The 25,841-nt window shown below is 33.4% G+C and overlaps 1 protein-coding gene across 6 annotated transcripts in view; it reads left to right on the top strand.

Annotated features, from left to right (window-relative positions):
* Positions 1 to 25,841, top strand: part of ARAP2 (ArfGAP with RhoGAP domain, ankyrin repeat and PH domain 2) — a 118,265-nt gene that overhangs the window by 76,125 nt on the left and 16,299 nt on the right. For all 6 annotated transcript variants that reach the window (XM_042811541.1, XM_042811539.1, XM_042811537.1 and 3 more), the window contains 9 exons: positions 1,215 to 1,378; positions 3,358 to 3,570; positions 5,198 to 5,303; positions 6,451 to 6,598; positions 7,382 to 7,450; positions 12,552 to 12,626; positions 13,682 to 13,799; positions 17,637 to 17,765; positions 22,863 to 23,002. In XM_042811541.1, coding sequence (XP_042667475.1) covers positions 1,215 to 1,378; positions 3,358 to 3,570; positions 5,198 to 5,303; positions 6,451 to 6,598; positions 7,382 to 7,450; positions 12,552 to 12,626; positions 13,682 to 13,799; positions 17,637 to 17,765; positions 22,863 to 23,002 — 1,162 coding nt within the window. The remainder of the gene's footprint in view (positions 1 to 1,214; positions 1,379 to 3,357; positions 3,571 to 5,197; positions 5,304 to 6,450; positions 6,599 to 7,381; positions 7,451 to 12,551; positions 12,627 to 13,681; positions 13,800 to 17,636; positions 17,766 to 22,862; positions 23,003 to 25,841) is intronic.

The following is a 25,841-nucleotide window of genomic DNA, read 5'->3' as shown; positions in this document are numbered from 1 at the left end:
ATCCAGGTATGTGTGGTTAATATGACTTTCACTGTCAAGAAGTGGAGATTTTTTTAAAGGAGTCTTCAGGAAGCCAAAATATTTCAATATATCTTCCTATGCTGCTAAATAGTGAAATTGCTATGATGGATCCTGAGAACACTTCAGATCTTGGGTCCGAGTTTGTACTTGACTGCATCGTAACTTCCTCTCAAGACAATAAAGCTAAAGTGAATATGCAAAATAAAAAGATTCAGACAAAAAAAAAAAAAAAAAGGAATCTTTCACTATTATATTATATAAGAAAAAGTGTTTTCCCAGGTAATTAAAAGTAGTGTTTGTTTGTACTTTGAGGAAAGTATTAATGAATTATGTACTTTGAGTAGTATTAATGAATTTCAGAAGAAGATTTAAAATTTTCCTAATTAGAAAATATATTAATCTTAAAGAAAATGTAGATATAGTGATAGATGAAGAGTATGTCTGTAGAAAAGATTGCTAGGCTAACTTAAAACAATTGTTTCTTCTGTGCATGCATATAGGTTAGCATACACTCTTAAACTGTTCAGTTCTATAGCTTTCCCCAGAAGCTATTCTGACAGTGGTTTTAAAAAAGCAAACAAAAGAAAAACAAAGCAAACAAACAAAAACAAAAGAAACAAAAAAGCCAACGATCTTACCCAAGTAAAATTGTTTAAATAAGAAAATCAGAACAGGACCATGCTTTGAGATAAGCAAGCAATTAAACAATTGTATTACTATACTTTAACTTTCAGTTACTTCATATATGTTCCTTACTTAAACATATAATTTCCCAAGGATGATTTTTTTCATCCAGGTGAAGGAAGTTCAATATATCTCTTCTACACTGTAGAGAAGCAGGGTGGAAAGTAGAAAAGTCTGTGAGTCTTTTATTTCCTACTTAGCTGTGACTTTGGCATATGAATGTAGGGTGTGGGAGAAAGACTGAGGAGGAATAATAATGTTGGTGAGGTCCTTTCAAAGGTCTGACAGATCTGTTTGTGGATCCTTGTTTATTTATTGTGACATTGCTAGCACAAATGAGCTTGGAAGAAAAGGTGCTGTTAACAGGCCACCACCACAATCCTGTGTTGTAGAAGGAAGCCTTAATGTCTTATTCCAGCTATTTCTTTGGACAACTCTATGCTGTTGTAGTAGAATAACCCCATATTTTCCTTTCTTCTGTGCATTCAAAATATTTTTAAACTTTCCAGAACACTGTACATTCATGGCCATACGAAGCTGGATTTCATAGTCTGGTATACTGCAATTGAAAAAGCAGCGGGTACAGATGGTAATGCGTTGCAAGATCAGCAGCTCAGCAAAAATGATGTTCCTATTATCGTGAACAGCTGTATAGCATTTGTTACACAGTATGGTAAGTACAGCATGTTTTGTTCAACCTAAGATAGTTTGTATAATAGTTAAATCACTACACTTTAAGAACTTATTACTGAATGAATTTATAGATATTACTCAATGTAAAATCATACCTCTTGTTAGCCCCACCACTCATTGATGTGGTGGTAAAGTACAGTGCCATGTGACTGAGAATAAAAAAGTGCATGGAAGTACAACTACAGAAATCCCCTACGTGCCCACTACAGTATTTTTAAAATTGACTTATTTTCTTGATATAGATTAGTCTTTATCTCCCATGCCTCAATTCAGAACTCTGCAGCACTGAGAACAATCTATGTGATGCAAGAACACCTCTGACTTGAAGTGATCAGCAAATCCAGGAAATTGATGTTAACTGTGGAACGAAATTCAGTTTTAAGGTTGCTGATTTTTCCTAGCAGCCTAGGGAGGTATAATGACTTGCTGTTTGCTTGAGTAAATGTTGCCAGTGTAATTTTCTATAGCATTAGATGATATTAAGATTATGCCTGTGTCCTTTTCACTGCTGCAAATTAATCAGTTCTCTTGTGAAATGCTAAATATCTATCAACGTAGCACAAATTTATCTTCAGGATAGATGTGTCTATAACCTCTGTCAGTATGAGAAGGCCTAATTTATATTTCATTGATTGGAATCTGACTAAATTTTAAGTGTGACAACACTTCATTATCATAAATAGTTGTATCTGGGTTACAGTTGTTGGCTTAAACTAAGAAATAATGTTTTTGCTAAATTATTTTTCATCATTAGCGATATAAATTTTTCGAAGTATAATCTACACTGTTTCATGCACTGAAATGATGTTTAAACTAGGATAGAGGCATTCCCAACTTGAAAATATTGTTAATACATGTTCTAAATTAAAATACAGTGTCTTAATACTTTTTTTTTTTTTTTTTTTTTTTTTTTAATTAAGTTTTCATTTACGTATAGTTTTTTTTCAGGATCAGAGTTACTGGATGTTATACTATTCACTTGGAAGTTGAAAGAGTTGTATGTTACTTGTAGACATACATGTTTTTTTTGTTGTTGTAATGAAGGCTATGAATTTGTTTATGTCCTACTCGTGACAGACACTATCAGGTCCAACAGTTGTTCCTGACAGTAGCAACACAAAGACAGTATCTAATGGTAGTGCTTGTGGGCATTGCAAGAAAAGTGAATTGCAGGGCATAAATTCATAGGTTTTGACAGAATACTTCTTTTGACAACTACATAAGGAAGGCAATGTTTCGTACATACTGATTTTCTTTTTCAAGAAATGTGGAGAAATACAGTAAAATCTTGTACAAAGAGAAATAGAGGAACAGAATCCACATAAAATTTCCACAAGTATTAAAAAAAAAAAAAGTTTGACTGCTTTCATATGCATAATTGAAGGTAGTCTCTGCTGTGTTTTAGACTACGATTTTTTTAATTTAATTTTTTAAGTTGGCCTTGATATTTTCAGCCATTTATTAGTCGCTGCATAGTGTCTTCCTTGACTTGAGAAAAATCAGAAGAAACAGTAATTGTTTCTAGTAATCTTGAGCTTTCTGATAGAGAGATCAGTAGGAAAACAAAATAGTGTGAGTACTGATAACGAATAATGTAACTAATAACTGTGCTGAATCAGTATCAGCCGTTGAAACTTCTTTCCTGCACTGTCTTTTCAGACCATAGATTTGGGATGTACTGAAGAGATCTGGGTAGTTGAGCTGCATGTAAAACATTCCTGAAGTTGTGGCCCAAGGCTTGATTAATTTTACGATATGTATATTTACAAATATAGACTTGTTAGTGTTTTCGCTAACCAAGTATGCAAAAAGTCCAAAAGACACTAGTGATCTGTAGAAATGTGATCTGTTTGACAAGCCAGATGTACTTTTCATGTAAGAAGGTTTGGAATTTCTAAAAGAACATGCAATTTTACAGATATTTATTTCTATATTCTATCCTGCATTTCTATTGCCTAGGTTTAGGTAGCAAGCATATATACCTCAAGAATGGCAACTCATCCAATGTGGCTGAACTGCTGGAAAGTTTTAAAAAAGATGCAAGGAGTGTTAAACTGAGAGCTGGAAAACATCGACTTGAAGATGTGACTGATGTATTGAAAAGCTTTCTTTCTCAAATAGATGATGCAATTCTCACTAAGGAACTCTATCCATTCTGGATTTCTGCATTAGGTAATATATTAAATAACACTCAATGCAAGAAAGATTGTTTGCATGTACTCAAGTATGAGAGTTTTGTTAAATACTTGCACCGTATGCTTAGAGATGCATATGAAAAAACAAGGCGGAGCATTACTTTCTGCATTGCAGCATTGAAATAGTATAGGCCCACTGATTGCTTGACTAGCTTTATTTTTGAAAAGGATGATTAATTTCAAGCTTAATTTCAAGCATATGAAGGTTTCTCCAGTATAAGCTAGTATAAGTTTGGGAAATTCAACTACAAATATTGATCTTTCACCTTATTTGAACAAATTAATGGAAGAAATGCTAATTTATTTACTGACAATAATATTGTTAAAAAGTCATATCTGTAGTAGTTTAGATGTTAGCTCTTTTGTGAAAGTGCATAGCACCGTCACACTGATTTAGCTTCTAGATTTGTGCATTGGGCTAAAAATTCTGCTCCATCTTTTAAAGAAGAGAATCCTGTCCTTCTTTACAAAAGTGTCTTGCACAGTACTTGTGGGAAGATTGAAACCCCTAGGAAAATAGAGTATTATGACCTTTAAACTGTTTGTATTTTTTCCCATGTCACTCAGTAAATACGGTTAGCTCAGTAGTTACTTTAGAGTATTAGCAATCACCTGGAAGAGATTGGAGGAATTCTGCAGATTTTCTTTTCAGAAACATGAGAAAAACAATGGCAGAGTAAAAAATGTTATAAATAAATAAATAAATAGTCATACTACATTAACTAAACAACTGCCCCAAGCAGGATTATTCTCCATAGCCTCTGTGCTATATTCAGCACAGAGAGGCAGACACAAAGGGATATGACTGTGTCTCAGATACTGGATACAGTACTGGAATTCTTGTTTGCCATTGTTCAGCTTTGTTCACCTTATTTTCTGCCCTTCTCCTTTCCTCTCCTCTTATTAGTCTTTTATTTTTAAAACTTTAAACTGATTTGGACCTGAAGACATTTCTCCAAATTTATAACAACAACAACAACACAGATGAAAAGATATTTTTTTCCTCAGCTCTGGATACTCTTGGAAGCATATATTTTTACAAGGGTTGGTGTAATGCCTCCTACTTTATCATCTTGGTTCATGATGCCAGCGGAGGATGTTGGTGGTATGGCAGTAGAGGTTCCTTCCTACCACTATTCCATTACGTTTTGTTGCTATGTGACAAATAGCAGCAGAGGAGCAGTCTGACAAAAATGGTGTCTGACATGGAAGTATGTATGGAGCAAAGGTGTGAAAATTTAGTTTATTGATGCAGAAAAAATTGCATCCTTTGATGCTTATCAACACTCACTGAACATTTGTGGAGACCAAACAATGGATCTGAATGCTGTTAGGCAGAGGGGGGTGCATTTCAGCTGTAGCGATGGTGACAGTGGGTCTGTTGGTGAAGATTTTCATGAGCCCAGTATGCAGTCTCTTATTGCTGATCTTGTTCTTTCCTTGAACAAACATACAATAATAAATTATTGGTATTGTCTTCACAAAGAAAGGGATTGAGTAAATTACAATTTTAAATAAGTAGATGATGCAGACATAGTTCATGAGAATTGTTGATGATTTTTAGTACACGTTGTTAAGGCTCAGTAATTGTTATTTTCTGTTAGATATGCAAAATGAAAAGGAACGCGTGATGAAGTACGGAGCTTTTATTCGTACACTCCCACCAGTCAATAAGGCAACTTTGGCTGCTTTAATTGAACATCTTTACAGGTAAATGTAAATAATGCACTGTAGCAGAAAAATTCCTGGAATGCATAATTGAATATGAATAAAATGAATACCACCATGAATAAAATGTGGATCACTTCATCAGCTCGTAAGCATCAAGAGCTTATCTTGTAATTATTAATAATATTCAATTACCTTTAACTTATAATGTCTCTTTGGTTATATTTTTAGTAATAGGTAACTATAAATATCAACAATATGGAAATGTCTTATAGTGATAGGGGGCTGTCAGTATTTGAGTCCAAGAACTTCTTTAGATGATTTTTTTTTTTTTTTCACCCTAGTCTATTTGTTTTCCAGTAAGGTATTGCAATTTTTTCTTGAGATAAAAAGATTTTTTGGGGTGAAATGTCCTTCTCCCCTGTCTGTACTGGAAATGACAATTTTCAAATTTAGCTATCTGTCAAACATTTAATCATTTTACTTCACAACTGCAACTGCGATAATCATGGAGAATATTCAAATTATTCCTGGTAAAGTGTTGTGAGTAGAAAATGTGAAAACCTTTTTTTTTTTTTCTTTTCTGTACTCAGAGCAATTACATAGTAGATATTTAAAAACTATTTATACAATTACTAAATCAACTGGTACTTTTACTAGGATAAGGATTACACTAAGTATTGTAGTTAATGATTTTTCTAAGCTTATTCAGTTCAGATACTGATTAAAATGTTCTGAAAGCAGTTTGTATATATCTTTATAAACAGGCAAAATTCTGCTAGCTTACAAAGGAGAACATCTTATGTAAACTACAGTATGAAGACGTAGATCTGAGAACTTCACTGCATGTACAGAAACTAAAGAATTCCTAATTTATTTACATGCTTTTGTTGCTCTAAGGTGATTGGTTTATAGGATATACATAAATAAATAATGTAACAAATGATTTTGATACTGCTCAAGGTGCAGATACAAAGCATATGTTTTCTTTCTGTAATGAGCTGCAAGATAAAGAATATAAAGAGGTAAATAAAAAATGTAATAGATTACACTAGGTTTTTCATTCCTTTTTTTTTTATTATTATAATTTTTTTTTTTTTTTTAAATGTTCTTCATATTTTCTAGAGGAGCACTGAACAGTTAAAGGAATAATGGGATCATCTAAATATATTTATTTCTCCTTCAACAGGGTGCAGAAATGCTCTGAAATCAATCATATGAACCCTCACAATCTAGCCCTGGTGTTTTCTTCTTGCTTATTCCAAACTAAAGGCCAGACTAGTGAAGAAGTCAATGTAATTGAAGATCTAATTAAAAATTATGTGCAACTTTTTGATGTGGGTATCTTTATATAAAGTGTCTTAATTGCTCTGCTGTTAGGCATGCTAAAATATAGAAATGTCCTTAATGTTAGAGATGATCCTGGTGTTGGTTACACTGTCTAAAGATTTTCAGTGTTACTGAACTCTAATTCAGTGGATGTAGTTTACTGTTTGCTTTAAATTTTATTTCCCAAATGTCTTAGCCTGTGAAGGAAAGACTACATTTATAGAATTACTGTGAGCTATTTTTTCCCAGGATGGTGCACATTCTTGCTGCTGATGATTGCTAACAATCTTAAGAGAACTTTGATATGATAACTATTAAAAGTAATGCTTTCATTCAGGTTTTATACATTAGTCAGAACTGAAGCATGGAAGAATTATGTTTTTAGTGTTTGAGCTGTGATTGCAATAAGAATTTTAGAGGAAATAAATTTTGGTTCCTTAGGCCTTGAGTGTGCACTGAATCCAGCTGGATTTTCAGCAGCAATTAATCTCAGCCACTTTGGCTTAGACTGTCAGTGTACCATTTTGCTTGGCAATTTTTTCATGGAGCCCTCTCTCTTTTAAAATGGTAAAGTTCATAGTAATGATCACATCAATGAAATAGTCCTTCTGATGGACAGAATATTTTATAGTGTTTCCATAAGAACATGATTACTAGAAGTAATAAATATCTAATTTTATATTCTACTTGCATTTATCAGTTTATTATATTGTAGTGTTTTCTAGTTAATGTTATAATTTTTATGGTAGTTTGTAATCATTAATTAAATAAAACTGTTCAATTTTAAACAGGTAAATGAAGACCAGATCAAACAAATGGATATAGAGAACAGTTTTATTACCAGATGGAAAGACACTCAGGTAAGTGGCAAAACTTTAATGCAATGCAAATGCTTCTAACAAAGAATGTTTTGTTGTTTATAGGTTTTTATACTTCAATTTATGTAATGTAAATTTCTAAGTTTATATAGTGACTAGTGTTGTTAACTGCAGAACTGAGGGAAATAAAAATGAGGCATGAACTGATAAAGTAGAATGGTTTTTGTAAAGCAGACTTTGCAATTATTCCAGTGTTCAGGCCAGAACATAACTTGAAGGTTGTTACATGCTTTTCAGTGCTTCATACACTAGATAGAAATGATCAAAATGTCTAAGTATGAAATCGGAGACCAATTTTAAACATACATATTAAAAACTTACAATTTTATGTTAATAATTCTATTATTTCATGGTGTTTTGGTACATATAGTCTCTCTCCATTAGACAGCAACAATCCCTGTAAGCTCGGAGTACCTGAATCATTTGCCATATCCTTTTTTACATCCATACATGGAGCCTGTATACAGAGTACAAATATGGCTGGGGAAACAACATTCAAACATGTTTACTTAGTCAAACTGAACTTTGGGAAATGGGATATGAGAACAGGAGATTTTACTATTATCTTCATTTTCAGTTGTACTTATATTTAGATTTGAATAAATTGTGTGTTGATAAGAAGCAACAGTGATAGTATATTTAGCAGTCAGAGTAGTCTGTGCGTGCAGTCCTCATTAAACCAAAAACTGGTAAGTTAGATAAACATGACTAAGGTAAATGAATCAAGAGATGTCAATGGAAGCAAGCATAGGACACTTAGAAGCTTTTTCTAAAATGTAAAGTAGTGTTGGAGCTTATCAGCCTTTAGAAATGAATGGAAAGTTGACTGGAGAAAAAAAAAAAAGGTCTTTCAAAAACACACTGAAATAACATGTTTGATGCTTTGCTACCTTGAGTCTATTTTTACCTTATTTCCTTCTTGTCTGGGACAGAGTGCCATTAAGCATTCTGATAATGGCCTACTGACAATGTGTGTGTAAAATGCAGAATGTCTGCTTTCTCCCTTTGTTGGCTGATGACAAATGATTAAGTCACTGGGAATGAAAGCATCTACCTTCGTAATGCCAAGAACATCCTGTAGATGTTGAAGTATCTTTAATGAAACTTCTTAATTCTGGGTCCCATGAAAAGAACCTTACTGAGATTTGAGAATAAAATCTTGAAGCTAAAGATTTGCACATACTTTTAAATGCATTCTTTTTTAGGCCTTTAGAACCAAGAAATACTTGTTACAGATTTTTTTTACACAATTTACATTTTCTCAGCTGCTCTGGGAAGCTTTAGTGGTAAAATGTTTTATAATTAGGAGACATTAATAAGACCTGAGAGAAGTGTTGTGAGTACATGAAGGGCAATGAAAACATGGTAATTAGTTTTGGAGATAAAAGAAACTTAGGGGAGGTTGAAGTTATGAGCAATTTTTTACCAACTTCTAGTTAGATGGTTTGTCCAAATCTGAGGAATATAGAGAAGAACCATATTAAGTGGTTTTGTTTTGTACTTTTATGAGGGAGCTGTGTTGCATTTCGAAGGCTGCCTGATGAGCAAAAAAAGGCTTGCTTTGTTCTATTATTTTATTTTATTTTATTTTTAAGATGTAACTCTAGGCTTTCTAAAATTGGCATAGTTTTTATTATAAATATTAGGCACCTGAAAGCATCGTCTTAATTTTAAACTGTAGAATTAAATTAGAACCTTCTGAATAAATGAAATGAAATGAATGAATGAATAAATGAGCCTGTTTTGTTTCCTGCAAATATTCAGATTGATGAGAGGCAAAGTTACAGAAAGATAGAATCAGGATTTTAACTGTACTTATTTTGCTCTAGAAAAGTCTCTACTATTAATAATCAGCTTTCTTAATTTTGTAGCTAGACCTATGTTTTAAAAAAACAAAAAAAAACCAGTCTTGATTCTGTAATAAATACTATGTTAAGCTTTAAACTCTTTATCAAAATATAATGATATCACTTCAACCTTAAAAATGAATCAAATCCTATTCAAACAAAATCTTCTACCTCATCACAGTATCATCTAGGTTGTAAGAGAATGTTTGAGATCATCTAGTTTAACCCCCCTTGCTCAATCAGTGTCACTGAGCACAAGTTGCCTAGAACTGTATATAGTCACAATTTGTCATTTTTAACCCAGGTCTCCTTTACTAGGAGAAACTCTTCCTTCCTCCAGACTTTCCCTGTGGACTTAAGGGTGTGGGGATCTTGAAGGCTGGAACGTTAGAGGCAAATAAGTTATTGTGTACTCTGGCCTCTTCCATGTTATGTCATGAGTTCTCCTTCTCCATTCAGCTTCAGACCCACATATTCTATAGACTCTAGTCATCAGCATTCATGTTTTTCCTTGGTGGATGCTGATTCCAGTTTGAACCAGGAGCTCCTTGTTGATCCACGGAGGCCTCCTGGTATTCTTGCCTGCCTTCTTTTTTCTCGGGACACATTGTTTCTGGGCTTGGAGGAGATGGTCCTTGAATACCGACCAGCTTTCTTGGACCCTTCTTCCCTCAAGGGCTTTCTCCCATGTCATCCTGCCAAGCAGCTACCTACAGAGTTCAAAGTCTGCTCTCCTGAAATCCTAAGTAGCAAGCTTGCTGCTAAGTGCTTCTCAAAAAGCTTGACCTTCTTCTGTGCTATACTTTACATTTATGACTTCTGTAATAATTGTCATAATTTCAGAAGACTAAATTATACGCATTCCTACATTGGAATTTTTTTCCAGGCTTGACCATACAATATTTTAAACCTCTGCTGTTTAAAAGAAGAGTACTTAGTTTCCAATACCTTCATCAGCGCTTTAAGAAGAATAGCCAGACCCAACCAGTTGTGTGATGAACTGTACTTGTCATGCAGATAAGAAACAGGATAAAAATCTTTGGAATAGAATGGCTAGTTGGAGTGATCTTACAGATATCTTTTATTATTTCAGTGAAAGAAAGGAGTATACTGAAACATACTGTTCTCAGCTGCTTTATTCCTCTTAGTCATTAGCTGTCATCTTATAACCTGTGAGCAGTACTCTAGGCTCTGCAGGGCTCGCATGTGGAGGTCATTAGTGTGGAGGTTGGATTTCAGACTCATGCAGTAAAGGTACCTGTTGGTAAACTTTTAAGTATAGACCTCCAGCTACTGTTAAAACTGATGTCTTGTTGCAGACAGTAATTTAACAGTGTGGGTAGTTGACAACTCAAACTTCAAGTAATTATACTTAATTCAGTGTATCCTTTTCATTTAACATTTGGTTGTCTGGCATTATTACATCTGAATGTATTTACGTTTGCAGGGAAAATCAGTGATGCAAATACTTAAAATATTTGATTATATTGGTTTCTACAATAGAATTATCCCCAGGCTGGTGATACAGTGTTCAGAGAATGACTGAACCAAATTTCTGCTGAAGGCCTTAAAGTTCTTACATCTGAAATGTCACTGCATTCCAGGTGGTACTTCATTAGCTCTCTTCATTTTCTGTCCACCATATATTTAGGCCAGCTGTTTCTGTTTGCAGCTGTAATTTACAGTACATTTTCTCTCCATACAGTTGTTTACATGAGCCCAGTCAAATGTCAACTTCATTCATTTTTCAACCTTTTTTTCTGTAATACCATCTGAAAAGCAAATTTTAAAACTAAATGAGCTTTTTTTGAGTCTGTGCCACTGTAATTAAAAAGCTTTCTTAAAAGTAGCTTTTCAATGTTTTTTTTCACAAATGTTTCCATTATTTTTCTATTTGCAGGGGCAAAACTAACTTTAAAGTCACCATTTTCCATAATGTTAATGTTCTTCAGAATTGAGCTATGCCATTTATTTTTCTGTGGAAATGTATCTTCTCTAAATTAGTCAAAATATATCCCAAAGCCTACCTGTTTTTATTATTTTCTCCATAATTTATTCAGCATATGATGCAGATTTTGTTTTTCTTAGGCTTTATCTTCAACTTTGCTATGAATACTCTTCTCAGAATTGACACAAATTGATATTCTTAAAGAATTAATGATCAAATTAACATTATCTTGGTAATATTAGTAAAATGATATGCTTGCTAAAAGGCTCTATTAGGTAGCTGAAAGGCTACCTTAGTTTTTCTTCCCTGCTCTGATCATCATCTTTTTTCTTTTTTTTTTGAAAGTATTTTTAGTACTGGGATGAATTACAGTCTTTTGAAGGGGTGCTTATGATTATATTGCAAAGGAACATGAGCAGGAAAAGAGCTAGACATTTTTAACTACAGAAAATTAATTTCTCATCCAAGTCTTATTGCCGTAGTTGAGCAACCTGGTAACAAGAAAATACAAAATTTCTTTCACAAATCAGCTTTTTCTCCTTAATTGTTAAATGCTGAATTTTCTGACATCTCTATTTCTTTGTAAGATTCATGTTACTACACATTCTTTGATTGAATTTGTTGCTACTAAGTATATTAAACTATTGCATGTTATGATGTATACTTGCTTTGTCATCTAATTACTGCATATTGACTACTTAACATAGAAGTTTGGATATTTGGTCCAACAAAATTAAAGAGAGAACTTTAATGGAGATTGATACCAAGAACATGTATTTTGATTCCCCTTTTTAAGTACGTAATGACATGTATTCATTGTAATCAATAATAATAACTGTAGACTTCACAGTAATGAGTTCTGATTATCTAAATTTGTGCAAATGGGTTTAGGAATGGAATATTCTGGTATTAGCAACTTTTCTTCTCATTTTTAACAGATTCATTTTATTTTGGGACTGCTTCCCATCCTTTTCCATGGTCTTAAGTTCTGTTTATCTTTTTTGGTAATGAAGTGAGCTTGGCTAAAATTTGCTTTTAAATATGATTATATTGGGTTTAGTCGGGGTTTAGATTTTTCCTTTGAATCTGAGAAATATGATTTCTTTCACTTCACTAATGAATGTCGTACAGATTTTTCCACTAGACTCAGCTTTGGGAGTCTTTTGTAGATAAGGGGTGTTACATTCAAAACCTGCTAGCACATCTTCTAAGTAATCAATGCACTTTCCCGGATTAAAAGAATATTGAATATTTTCTGACTTTTTTTTGTCACTATGTATTATTTTAGGTTTCCCAGGCTGGAGACCTGCTGATTGAAGTTTATGTAGAAAGAAAGGAGCCAGACTGTAGTATTATAATCAGGGTGAGTGTATAAAAGGGATTTTTACCAAACACTTTCTCATACTGCCTTCAAAATAATTTTCATACATGCGTATATAGTTGCATTAAAAGGGTATGAGTTTATATATATCACTGTTCTTTTAAGAATCTTTTTTTATTTAATGTGTTGCCTAAATTTTCTTAAGACCTATTAAGCATTTTTAAAGAAAATGTTATAATACAGTTTTAGAACAGACATACTCTCCTTGGGTTTTACTGGAGTACACAGTGGTATATAGTTCTGTGCTGCAGGCTTAGAGCTGTGAGAAGAAAATTAAGAAGTATACAGTGAATACTGGTTTTATTCAATACTAAAAGACCATTTAAATTACCATCGTGGTGGGATTTTTGTTTGTATGGTTGTTTTTTTTTGTTTGATTTTGCTGGTGACTATCTGCCTTGCTAGAGTGCTGAAAAACCAAAACTTGCTACTTAATGTAGTTGAGATTTTTCAGTCTGGTGTTTTACAGACATATTTTAAATGCACTCGTGTCCATTTAGTAGTACTCTATTGTTTGGATAATGATAGATATGGTCAAATGAAAGTAGGGCAGTATCTTTCCTTGCCCTTTGAACTTTTTATTTCCATTTTGTTCAGCACATGATTCTCAAATGTATATGTATATACTACATGATATAAATATGTGCAACATTTATGTATGCATATACATCAAAAGACTGCATTTTTGTGGATTTTATTTTTTTTTTTAATTACTTCGTTACTAACATAATTTTAATAATTTTTTTTTACTAACCTTTATTGTCATTCTTTCCATACTTAGAAAAAAATACCCTAGTTTTTTTTTTTGTTTTTTTTTTTTAAGTGTTTAAAAAAGAGTTTAAAGTGATGAAAATGATACCATTTGCATGATACAGAATATAGAAGGCATTCTGTAGTCAGAAAATAGCATGAATTTCCAACTCTGTGTATCTGTTTTGTTTTTTTTTTTCTTCAGCAAATTTTGTGGAAGATTTGAAGGGAAAACTCAGAAAATGGTAATTTTAATGCATTGCAAATTGACTGAATTTATGTTACAGGTATCGCCTTTGACAGAAGCAGAAGAATTAACTAATGATATTTTAGGAATAAAAAACATTACTCCCAACAAAGATGATATCTGGGCCACTTTTGAAGTACTTGAAAATGGTGAACTAGGTTAGTGATGCATATTCATTAAATTATTATTATCTTTCAACATATAATCAAAAGGTTAAAGAGTTATTAACTTTTTTTAAATAATTATAGATATTATTTATTTTATTAGAGATAATCTTCAAATAGCAAGATAGCAATTTTTCTGTTATTGTTAAGGCATCTTATTCTAATGAATTCTCACTAATGTCATCGGATTTAAAAAATGTATATGTACCCGAGGGACAAAAATATGCTTTTAGCAAAAAATCAACTTCTGTTATCACTTTACACTAAGTTGCTTTTAGTATTATTTCCATGCTCCAGAAGTGGACTGTGGACTAATCTATTTTTGCACTGGAGGTAGCTATTTTCAAGTTCAGAAAAATCTATTAAAAAATAGAAAAAAAAAAAACATAGATTGAGTATTTTTGTTCTTTATCTTCGTATATACTTACTAGTAAATCTAAAGAGGTTATAATATTCTCGATGCACTCAGTCTTGACCTTGGCAGCATCAATAATGGGAATGAAAATGTATTCTCCATTTTTTTTTTTTTTTTTTTTTTCAACTAAATGATCCTGGCATCTCTTGCGTGTTACAGTCTTGTGGTATGCTGTGTAGACTTGTAACACAGAGTTCATTAAATTGTTTATATATGTGGGTGTCAACTGACAAAGAATGCTTATCTTTGCAAGTGTCCTCCTGATTCCTATGAGACCCCTAAAAATGTTATTTATTTTAACTGAGTAATGGAAAATAATTGAAAAGGGAGTTCAACTTTTGTAAACTTGCTGTATAACACTTATAAGCAAATGAAAACTAAAGGTGATATGGTCAAGAGAAGTTATTAAGAAGTACAACAGACAAACCTTTTGGTAGATTCTTGAGATATCTGCATGTAGCAGTCAGTATTTTCATGTAGCCTTAAAAGATATTCTAAGCTAATATCTTCTCAAGATTGGCAAAAGTAGGCTTACAGAGAGACTCTGTAGGATATATATATATATATATAGGACTGTCAGTGTTGGTAGGGTGTTAGTGTATCCCACTGAAATAAAAGAGATTTATGAAGCAAAGTAGAAAAAGACTAGTACTAAATACTAAAAATGAAACAAGCAAAACATACAGCAAACTCAATAAAGCACTAATTCAGTATCTCCCACCAGTCTAGATTCTTGTGGATTGTAGATAGTTTTTCTCATGGATCCCTTTGTGGTAGAATCAAAGTGAAATAAAATGAATAATGAATAAATAAAAATGAGGGTTCTATGACTGAACATACCAGACTTTCAAAAGGCTGAAAAAGAAATGAGCTAACAGAGAAAGATAGCTACTTGCAATCTTTGATTCAAATATGGCACTGAATAATTAAAACAGTAAATCTTTCCTACTTCGTTTCTCTTGTGACATTGGTCATTTAATTGAGAGTTACATAATCAAATGCGTTTACAAGTATTTTGAATATTTGATATGACAGGATAGAAACAATATTTGCTTATTTTACTCAAATGTACATCAGTTACCATAGTGTCTTACAAGCAGAAAATGAATTTCTGTGAGAATTCCTGCCATAATCTGGTACCTGTCTGGTACAGGGTGATATTTGGTTCCTTTTGCTTAATCCCAAAGTTTTCTGAAAGTTACTTTACTTTAGTTTTCCTGAAATGTCTTTTAAGATATACTGCCCTGGAGATGAACCCTGAGAATTCAAGGAAATTAGATTCTTGTATTTTCTAAAAAGTAATTTTCGCCTGATATTTGTTGTAATTTAAGACTAAAATGACTTGTTTGGGATATTTGCTAGCTTATGATGACCTAAGTAAAAGGTTAATTGGATGCATGTGTTGGCTGCTTGCTGTTCAAAATACTGAAATTGCGGTATTAAAAATCAACTAAAAATCAACTAAATTATTTGCATATAGAAAATGTGAAATAATTGATAATTTTATCTAACCTAATGCACAAAGTTTAATACCATATGCTGTTATAAAATAGGGTGTATATTTCTTTTAGTAATTTGTACTTGATGGATAGCTTGTAAATGAGCTGGTTTGCCAGTAAAGTAGCTAATGCATTTCAGCATGATGATTTATGTACTGTGTAATCCATGATGACAGATGGTCTTAAATGTAACTATAAATAAAACAGTAGGTGTTTACTCTGGGAATGCTGGTGTTCTAGGAAGTTGTGGTGAATTGCCAGTGTTTCCTGCTGCCTTTGATTTGCAAAGTTACTCTCCTTAAAATAGATTTTTCCTCAACTGTACAAAGACAACAAGTTATTTTGACTTCAGCACATCAAAGAGACAACAGTATCCCAAAAGTTGAAATGAAATTAAAAAGTTGGACCATTTAAAACAAAAGAGCCAGAGGACATGGAGTTATAAAATGGTTGTTGAGAAAGTATTTTTGTTAGGCTGTCTTGTTTTCAAGTCTGCATAATAAAATCTCGCTATGAGTGATATAACAAATATAGTTAAGTTGTTTAAAATTGCCTTGTATGTGGCTGATACATTCTAGAGCTCTGGTGTTTGGGTAAATGTTTTGCTAGAATGTGGTACTGTACAGTCCCAGAGCAGCTGGTGACATTTCATCGCATTCATCCTATCAGAAGTGATAAATGAGATTATGGCACCATACTTTTCCCGTTGACTACCAGGAGATACAGGGCTAGACTGCTTGACTCTACACAATTATGTCACACAGGTGTGCTTTTCCAGGAGTTGCATTCAGGTCTTCTCAGGGCTTGATCCACATTAGATGTGAGAAGGTGGGAGCTTAGAACTTGAGGAAAAATCTGCCTTAGGGGAGAGAAGGACTCTTGCATCCACTCCTCTAAGTTGTGACTTGCAAAGCCATTGCCAAATCTATGTGCTTTCCATAGATTATATTCTGTGCTTACTGCATGCCAGCTTGGTCGTGTGCATGGAAACAGTTACAGTGGTACTGTACAGAGGGAGGTTCTGCCATGCAGCCTCCCTAGATCTGCATCAATGTGTGTAATGTGATACATGAGGCTGCAGTGTGTGCGTCATGTTCACAATTCTGCTTGATTTGGTAATGCAAATTTAGGGGCTATTTGCGAAGTGTTTCCAACATGCATTTGGTTTATAAACGAGTGTTTTGTATAGAGTACTGGTTGGGCTTTTGTGTCACTGGTGTTTCTATGAAAGGGTCTCAAAGTTGCTTTTTTTGGATGAATCGTACAACAAATGTATGTCTCCGCAATTCAAGTGTCTCAAAAAGGGAGAAAACGCTGTAAGATCTCTTGTTCTTCCCCTCCAGTTGAAGGAATGAAGCAAAATCAAGTGTCTGTCTCAATCTGCTTTGATTGTTAACACACAGTGTAGTCAATGTGGGCGGGTATTTTAATTTATTTTTTCCACTGTGCTCTGAATACTCTGGCTTTCTTTCAATTGCAGAACATTGAGAACTATGACAATTCATTTCTGTATAGAGCCCAGACCAACAAAGCCCATTATAGCCCATTATGGCTCTCGATACTGTCTTACTGTTTGTTTATATATGCCCTGTAATAATATCTAACTTTTGCGTTTGTTTGAAAGCAGCATTTTAGCACCTTTACTGAAGGAAAGACTAATAACTAAACACAAAAGAATTGCTGAACATCTGACTTCTGCTTGTTCAATTTAGTATTCATTACCTATGCAGACCCTGCCTGCAAAGGTCTTGCTCCAGAAAGTCAATGAAGTGCTTAATTGTCTTATTTTGAAAGCAGATTTTCTGCTGTTCTCTCATTACCTGAATGAGGCAAACTGTGAATTTGTAAATTCTAAGGGCCTATAGTTTTTTTATTTAAACTTTTTTTTTTTTTTTTTTTTTTCTGGAAACTTTTCAGAACGTCCACTGCATTACACAGAGAATGTTCTAGAACAGGTTCTTCACTGGAGTTCACTACCAGAGCCCGGCACTGCATATCTGATAATAAAGAGATTTTTAACAGCAGACATGATGAAACTCTACAATGGTATGTATTTTTTTTATTGAATATCCTTGTGTCTGTACAGGAAATGAAAATTCTTTCATAATTGTTTCATAGAAGCAAAATGTCCTAGAACATCTGAATCACCAGTATTTTATAAAAGCTTGTGCTTCACTAACAGTTGTACTGACTTCCTTTTAAAACAGAGAACCAAAACCATACATAATTTCTGCAAATGCTGCATGCCATGTGAACATACATGTGAGCTGAATGTATGATTTCTGTTTACAATTTGTGAACGTGTTCACAGTCCTTCCACATAAATACTGAACTTTCTCTCTATCGGTGGACTAGATACATGCATGTATGCGTAGTGTGTGTTATATATTAAACATAATTGTTTCTATTATGTAATCTGATGCCTCCAAACTAATTTGAGTAACATAAGCAACTAAATGACTTTTGTACAACATGTGGCTGTTTGAAAGGATGAACTAGACCTGGCACTTGAAAGGAAACACAGCTCAAATGTAAATCCCAATTTTCTACTTTATAAGCTACCCCAGTCATACTTTTCTTTTTTTTCGCGATTTATCTGGAGTTAGATCTCCCACCTAAAAACGTTCAGCATTTAATTTGAGGGAAGCAGTTCAGAAGTTCAACATGCACAAAAATGACTTTTTCAAGCAGTTGAAATCTGTATGCTGTCAGTAAAGCATGCGATGCTTCACCATAAAAAGAAATATTAATTTTTCCATCAGTATGTGTTATGTCTTCAAGAAGTAAAAGTTATGCTGTTATGCTTATTCTTCTGAAAGTAATAGCCTTCTCTCATCATTCTCTTTTCCACAGATATGAACAAACCTTAACAAGTATGTTATTCATGGCTTTTATATTGGAGTTTCACTATCTCTAAATGTGTTGCAGCTGATAGTGAATAGAGTGAAATAGCCTACTTCATTAAAAGCTTGATATATGAACTCCCATCACCTCACTATGTGTTGAGGAATAATCAGTAAAAGGAAATGGGTTGTAAGGAATGTGTGTGAACTACTGTTCTGAGAAACACATAAGTATGAGGCTAGTGTCTGAAGTTCAATTTACAAAATGTAGTACTATCTAAAGGGGAGAGCTGACATTTGCCCACCTTCTTTTCCTCCTGCTTTCTATACCCATTTGTTCCCCCAGTCCATCACAGTAATTGAGTTTGAAGCAATTCTTTTCAGTTTGACCTTAGTCCAGACACACCGGCTTTTGATGACTGCGTGTTTACGTTTATTGGTTCCTTTTTCTAGTCTTAAAATAATTAAAACCTTATTTATTAAATTTCTGCCATATTGCAAACTTCCAGTATTGATCTCAGAGTAACCTCATGTACAACAAAAATGTTTTCTTGAATATGGAATCACTATTCTAGGGAGCTTTTATGTGGTGAACAGATTTTAATTTCTAAAGCTTTAATTTCTTAAAATGCTTCTTGCTATGAGAAAATAAAAATGTTTAAAATACAAATAGTTCTATAATCATTGTATCTTGTAGAGGTTCTGAGACTAGTTCCTAAATTTGCTCTGAAATATTAACAATAATGAGCAGCTAATGCACAAATTCACTAGCTTCAGCAAGACAATGTATGTATTGTGTAGGCAAAATTGCCTAGAAGATCCGAATCAATAATTTTGTAGTTGCAGAAATTTACATGTTTATTGTTTCTGTTTCTAGTCTTGTATCTGTACATGCTGAAAACATATAAGCATCTATTTCAAGGCAAAAAGATGTCTTTAGATCAGCACTGAACTTTCATCACTAGACATTGTTAAAATGATAAAAGAACAGGATTAAGCCACTGGGGAAACAATTTCAGTTTCCAAAGGGAGGCAGCAGTCGTGGTTATGTTGAAGATCTCCTACGCAAAGTACACAAGAAATCTGCAGGCCAGTAGGGAGGATGATCTTGTCAGTCTTTTACCCTCTTTATGTAGATATTTTCTCATCACTAACTGAGCAGTTGGACTGAGTCCAGATGTTCAACTGCTGTTATTCATAGTGTGGTTTTTAGTAGTGATTTCAGCCCATACAAATGGACTACTGAGTTGATGGTTTTCTTCCTCTTCATTAAAATTCATAGGACTGTGATCACATTTATGCTTATAATTGAATTTGGTGAATTTTACTTTCTTCTGTGATTTGTATTAGAATCTTCATAAATTATGATACTTCTGACCTTTTTTTTTTTTTTTTTCTGTTAATATTATTGCAGAGTTTTGTATTATCAGCATTTCTCTTCTAGAGGCATTAATGATATTTGAAGTAATGTTAGTTCAATAGTGAGCCTATAGAAGCAACTCTTTTAGCCTCATTTTATTCTGGCAACTTATCAGGGCCTTTCCTGTCAGTGAAACTTTTACCATGTTTCCTGTATGTAGTATACTTTGTCCTTTCTCATAACGCTTTCACTCTTTTTCTCAATCTTAAACTGATTTCTCATGTTCTGCAATACCAAACGTTGTAGTGAGGTATAGATTTATATTTTTTCTTGTTTAGAGATCAATTTTTCTTTTCATGGAAAAGAAATGGTTTATTCTTACTGATATGTTTCAGAATATTTGTTGTGAATTTTATACTTTCCTCCAAATCTTTAGTTCTCTCCTGGCAATTTATTCTATAGCTTTTGATGCCTGTTGCAGAAGCGCTGTCTTTGAAGTGCTGTTCTGCAGGGCAGGGTGTGCATTGCATTTTGGTATGAGAGATACTCTGTGCTGTGTAGTTCTATTTCGAGACCCTTTATCTTCTCTTTACCTGAATTTTTCCCATATTAAAGATGTATTTGTTAGAAAAATGTGAGGGAATGGATTCACTATAAAGTGCGTATAAAAGTACTTGATTTTTTTCCTGGTAAAGAGTTGTATAATTTGAGTGGGAAGTGTTGATATCTGAGAACCAGGGGCTATTATTCAGAGAGATTCTTTGTAACACTTCAATACTGAATGTGAATCAACCCTGAATGGATTAAGTACCTCCAGTTCTTAGTAGCTGCAAAATTCTGGAAAGCTTCATGTTCTTTACAAAATTTATATCTGAAAAATAGATAGGATGTGGACTGATCATTTTAGATTTGTGTGTGGAATACTTCTGAGGAATACAGAAAACCATAAATCAGAGGAATATTTTTTCCTCTTTCAGGCTTTTACAGATCTTTGCAAGACTGAGTGTTCCTGGATTTGCTAAGGTGGGAATGCTAAAAAGTTTAGGAAGTGGGGGTCTTGTTGATCATTTTGAGAGCTATGTGTAGAAATATAAAATATTCCAACTGGTAGAGCATTCTGCTTCTCTCACTTGGTATATTAAAAAAAAAAAAAAAAAAAAAAAAAAAAAAGCCTGCATTGGTGTGGATAAGGACTCATTTTCCACTCTGAATACCTCTGAATACGAAACAAATTCTCTTAGTGGCAGAGAGGAAATATGCTCATGTTTGTGTCTTTTTATTGTATGTTTGCGCAGAGAGCTGAGGAAATCAGACTTTTGATTTTTTCATTAGATTCTGTCATAAGCTTAAGAAAATAGTGGGAAATATTATGTTGAGATTTTCTTCTAAAGGCAAACATGCTGATTAGAATGTAGTTGATAAAAATCAAAGAAATTTAATACCTTTTAAAATTTCTACTATATTTTCTAAAGTATTTCTAAACTCCAGTTTGTGGTAAGATATAAGACAAGAGGGAAATAGATTCACAGTTTTTAATTGTCTTTTGTCAATAGAGTTAATCAGAATAATCAGGTGTCTGAATCTGGATGTTACCTATTTACTTTTTGTGCATACACATGTGTGCATATAAAACTGTATTTAGTATCTATCTCACTATTTGAATGTTGGGGTCCTTCCTAAATAATTGTGTGGAAAAATTATCTACATGTTCTTCCAAGGGAGGACAAAGAATATAAATATTTAAATATAAATAATTAAAAACAGTATGAGATGCATTTGTCTTGGACTTTACTTTTTATGATCATTAGTGATATTTCATGCAATTTCTGATAATTGTACATTACAGCCAGACTGGCTTCTTAAGCATTGTTATTTGTGTAGTTTGCTGTGTAATACTATTCTTCATATTGGAAAAAATATCTGTGGCAATAGGTTTAACCTACAGAAAAGTCATCTCTGTATTCTTCTAACTGATCAAACGAAAATGCATTTTGTTATTTATATGATTGATTTATTTAAAACGTTTTATTCTTATTTTTGAGATTATAGTGTGTACTATTTCACAATAATGGATTTTTTTTTGTATCTGTTTATCAAGTCCTAAGTGGAACCAGCTAATTGAATTAGGATGCTGTACTCCATATACTACATACTCTTTTTGCATCACAGTTTTGTTTACTAACTTGAAAGGAGTATGCTGTAAAAAAAACTGCTAGTATCATAAGATTTCTAAGAAAATTTATTCAATAATTCAAAAATAAATGAATGAATTATGTACATCTAGAAAAATAAAATGAGTACTGATGGCCAAAATAAGTAGTAAGATTGTAATGTTTTGAGTGAATTTGTTACCGTGTTAGTGTATAGCTCCCTCTTAAAGATGAAATGTTGTCTAGAATGGAGAAGACTTTATCTCCTTCTGGCTGCTCTTTCTTCATGCTGACAGTATGTTTCCAGCATGTATGAGTGTGTACATACATATAGGAAAGAACTGGAAAAAGAGAGGCACCTTGAAGTTGTATTGGAGTGATTTATATGTATTAGTAATGAGCTTCAGTAGTTCTTACTTTAATAAAAGCTTTTTATTTTTACAAAGTTTATTTATGAAGCAGACTACCATCTTTATTTTAATATGTACATATACTAAATACATGTTTCTTTGTGTATTTTGTATACATAGCTGCACATTCTTTTCTGAGAAGATCCTTTTAATTTATTTGGTGAATTCTTTCTGTGTTATCTTAGGAGTAAACATTAAAATACATTTCCTACCAATAATTAAAATCATTATGTTATTAAAATTTGAGTGCCATTATTACTAAAATCAAAGTGTAATTTTTGTCTTTTGATAAACACTAATACTGAGAGCACTTAAAAATAAAGTAGTTGTTTCCAATGTTGTAACAGATTCTAACAAAGACCTTTTTACTTTCTTGGTAGAGAGAAATGTGAAGGGTAGTGTGAAAGCTGGCTATCTAAAGTACAAAGAAGAACCTTCAAAACTGCTGTCTGGAAACAAGTTTCAAGAGCGTTATTTTGTACTACGGGAAGGAAATTTGCTTCTTTACAAGGATATGAAGGTACATTTAATTCTTCACTAGTTTAATCATAAATGCTGCCTTGAACTTTCTTTTTCATGTAGAAATGAGAAGACAGACAAATAGATGAATGTTTCTGATACTAAATGGCAGCTTTTAGTGATGTACAAGAATTTAAGGTCCTTATTTCAGAGGCTTTAGTAAGAAGAGCAGCAATTGTTGATTTAGCTATTTTGATTATGGTATATTACTAGCTGTAAAAATGTTTATGAATGCTTACATTTCCTTGTGCTGTGAGTAAAATGAAAACCTCTGTAGATAGTGGTGTTAGAAGTAATATGAAGTTGGAACTGCATGCTGTTTTTTTTCCAGTATCTCATAGATCTTTAGAGATCAAAAGCAACAGGAAACTTTTACATACAGATGTCACGAGTGAAGAAATTACAGGAAGTAACATCACTCATTATGCCAACAAAAGCTTCCCCTTCTTCCTGATAACACTGACTTTCCTCTTAGTTACTGAAAAGCATGAACTTTTTCTACTGATGTGCTCTCAGGTCTGCAAAAACTGATCTTCATAGTAAGACTGAATCTTACTTACAGAATCTTTCTTATTTGCTTAATACCAAAATGGGTTCAGTTTTAAGTATTTAAAGGGATTTTTTTTAAAAGAGTATAGAAAATTTATTACTATAGAACTAAATAACATACAATTTGAACTATGTTTTCACATGGTTTAAAAAATTTTTTTAAGTTTGAACAGCATTTATTTTTTATTGCTATTTTTTGCCCAACCGGCAAACATATGTGCCTTGCTCACCTTTACACAGTATAATAAGAGGTTTTTTTGTATGCTTGACATTCATTGTTAATCTAGTGGGGGGGGAAGGGGGAAGTGTAGTCTTGAGACTGTGGATATTATTCTAGTTAAAATGATCCCAGAATGTCAGGAATAGTGTATTGTAATTTATTGCTGACACTCAAATTGGTACACATATGAGAGTATACCAATAAGCCCATCAAAACTTAATTAATAACTTGGAAAAAGTTTATGGTACAGTACAGTTATTGTACTACTTTATGATCTCCTTTTAGAGCCATGCTGATTCATAAAGCATTAAATTCCTAAATTGAGGTGGAAATTTTGCTGGCGTTGCTTTTAAATGGCTTTATATTTTAAAATAAAAGAAAAGAGATACTACATGGAAAAATAATTTAAGTATATTTCTTTTTTTTTGAGAGAGATGTTCATCCACCACTAGTAGTCTTGGTTAAATTCTACGTTGTAGTCAGAAATGAATAGTAGAAAGAGATGACACTACAGATGGAAAAATGGTATTTAATAAGATTGTGTGTAGTAAATAATTTATGAATTCTCATTAAAAGAAATTAAGATTATATATTCAGGTAGAGATGTATTCTGTTAAGTGTTTCTTCTGTTCAGTAATTATCAAAAAAGTTTCTATGATACTTACGTTAGTTTGATTTCAAAGAAACCTCAAGGGATCCATGGTTTGACTTACTATTTTCATGTCAGGGCCAGAAAAGAGGTCAGAACGAGTTGCTCAGGGACTAATCCAGTTGAGTCTTGAAATCTCCCAAGTACAGAGATAGCACAATCTCTTTGGACAGCCTGTTCCTATACCTGACTCTCCTCATGCAAAAGAAGTTTCTCTTCGTATTTGGTCTAGTTTCAAATTGACTTTCATTTTCCCACCATACACCACTGCAAAGAACCTTCTCTGTGTAACCTATCCAGACCTACTTGTGGGTTTTTTCTCCCATCTCAACAAGCCAACCTGTGTCAAGCTCTCCAGCCCCCAGACAATTTTGTGACCATCTGCTGAAGTCACTCAAGAATGTTGATTCTTTTCTTTCATTGGGGGACCCAAAAGCAGATGCAGGACTACAAGAGCTAAGGAGAGGGGGGAAAACTCCAGCTACTTTGCAGTGTTATTGCGGGGTGTTCTTCCTTCTCAAGTACAGGATTTGAGGTTTATCTTTGTTGAATTTCCTAGGGCATGTTGGTTCATTTCTTCAGTCTCTGCAAATTCCTCATGTTCCCAAGTATATTGACTAGTCATGTAAGTTGCAGTGCAAGCTTAATGATTCACTCCTCCATGTGATTGCTGTAGATGTTAAAAAGGACACAAAAGGCTACTGCAGTATTCCTCTTGTCACAAGCCTGCAGTTATAGTGTGTCTGATTAACCATTAACCTCTGAGTGTATTCATGCAACTGGCATTTTACTGATAGTGATGTTGCATCCGTTGAGACCTTAATATCCCAACTTGAATAGAAGATTATTTTGGGAGATAAGTGTCAGAAGCGTTGATAAAGTTGAGGTAAATTTATACCTACTGCTTTCCCTCCTGTACAAATCCAGTCTTCTTATTGTAGAAATCAATCAGCTTGGTTGTACTGTCTGTTCTCAGTAGCACTGTCAATTCCATGTACTCAGAAACGTACTCTAAGAAGCTTGCTCCAGAATTTCCCCAGGGAGTACAATGAGGCTGGGAGACAGCAAATTCCCCAAGTCATCTTTGCACCTCTTAATAATGTCTCAACTCCAAATCAGCCTTGGCTGTCCAACCACTGTCCCTCCATGTCCTAAGTAGCATTTCTAAATTTCTTGCTTCATAACCTCTCCTTTCTTCCACTTCCTGTATGCTGCCTTTTTGTGTGCCACCTGGGCTACTCACCTGACAGTTGTTTTCCTGAGTATTGAGATGAATAGTTGATTTTGGCTAATGCTGTCCTTAAAAACATTTCCTGAGTTTCTTTACTCCTTGAAGCTGCCTCCTCCCATCGACAGAACTCTTAGTTTCTTGAATAAGCCAAAACTTCTCTTCTTGGTTTGTTCTCTGCTAACTTTTCAATG

This window comes from Centrocercus urophasianus, unplaced genomic scaffold (assembly GCF_019232065.1).
Source record: "Centrocercus urophasianus isolate 14NV4802_14NV808 unplaced genomic scaffold, USGS_Curo_1.0 seq_13, whole genome shotgun sequence".
Lineage (NCBI taxonomy): Eukaryota > Metazoa > Chordata > Aves > Galliformes > Phasianidae > Centrocercus > Centrocercus urophasianus.
Note: the sequence above shows the minus strand (reverse complement) of the source record. Positions and strands in the feature narration are given on the sequence as shown.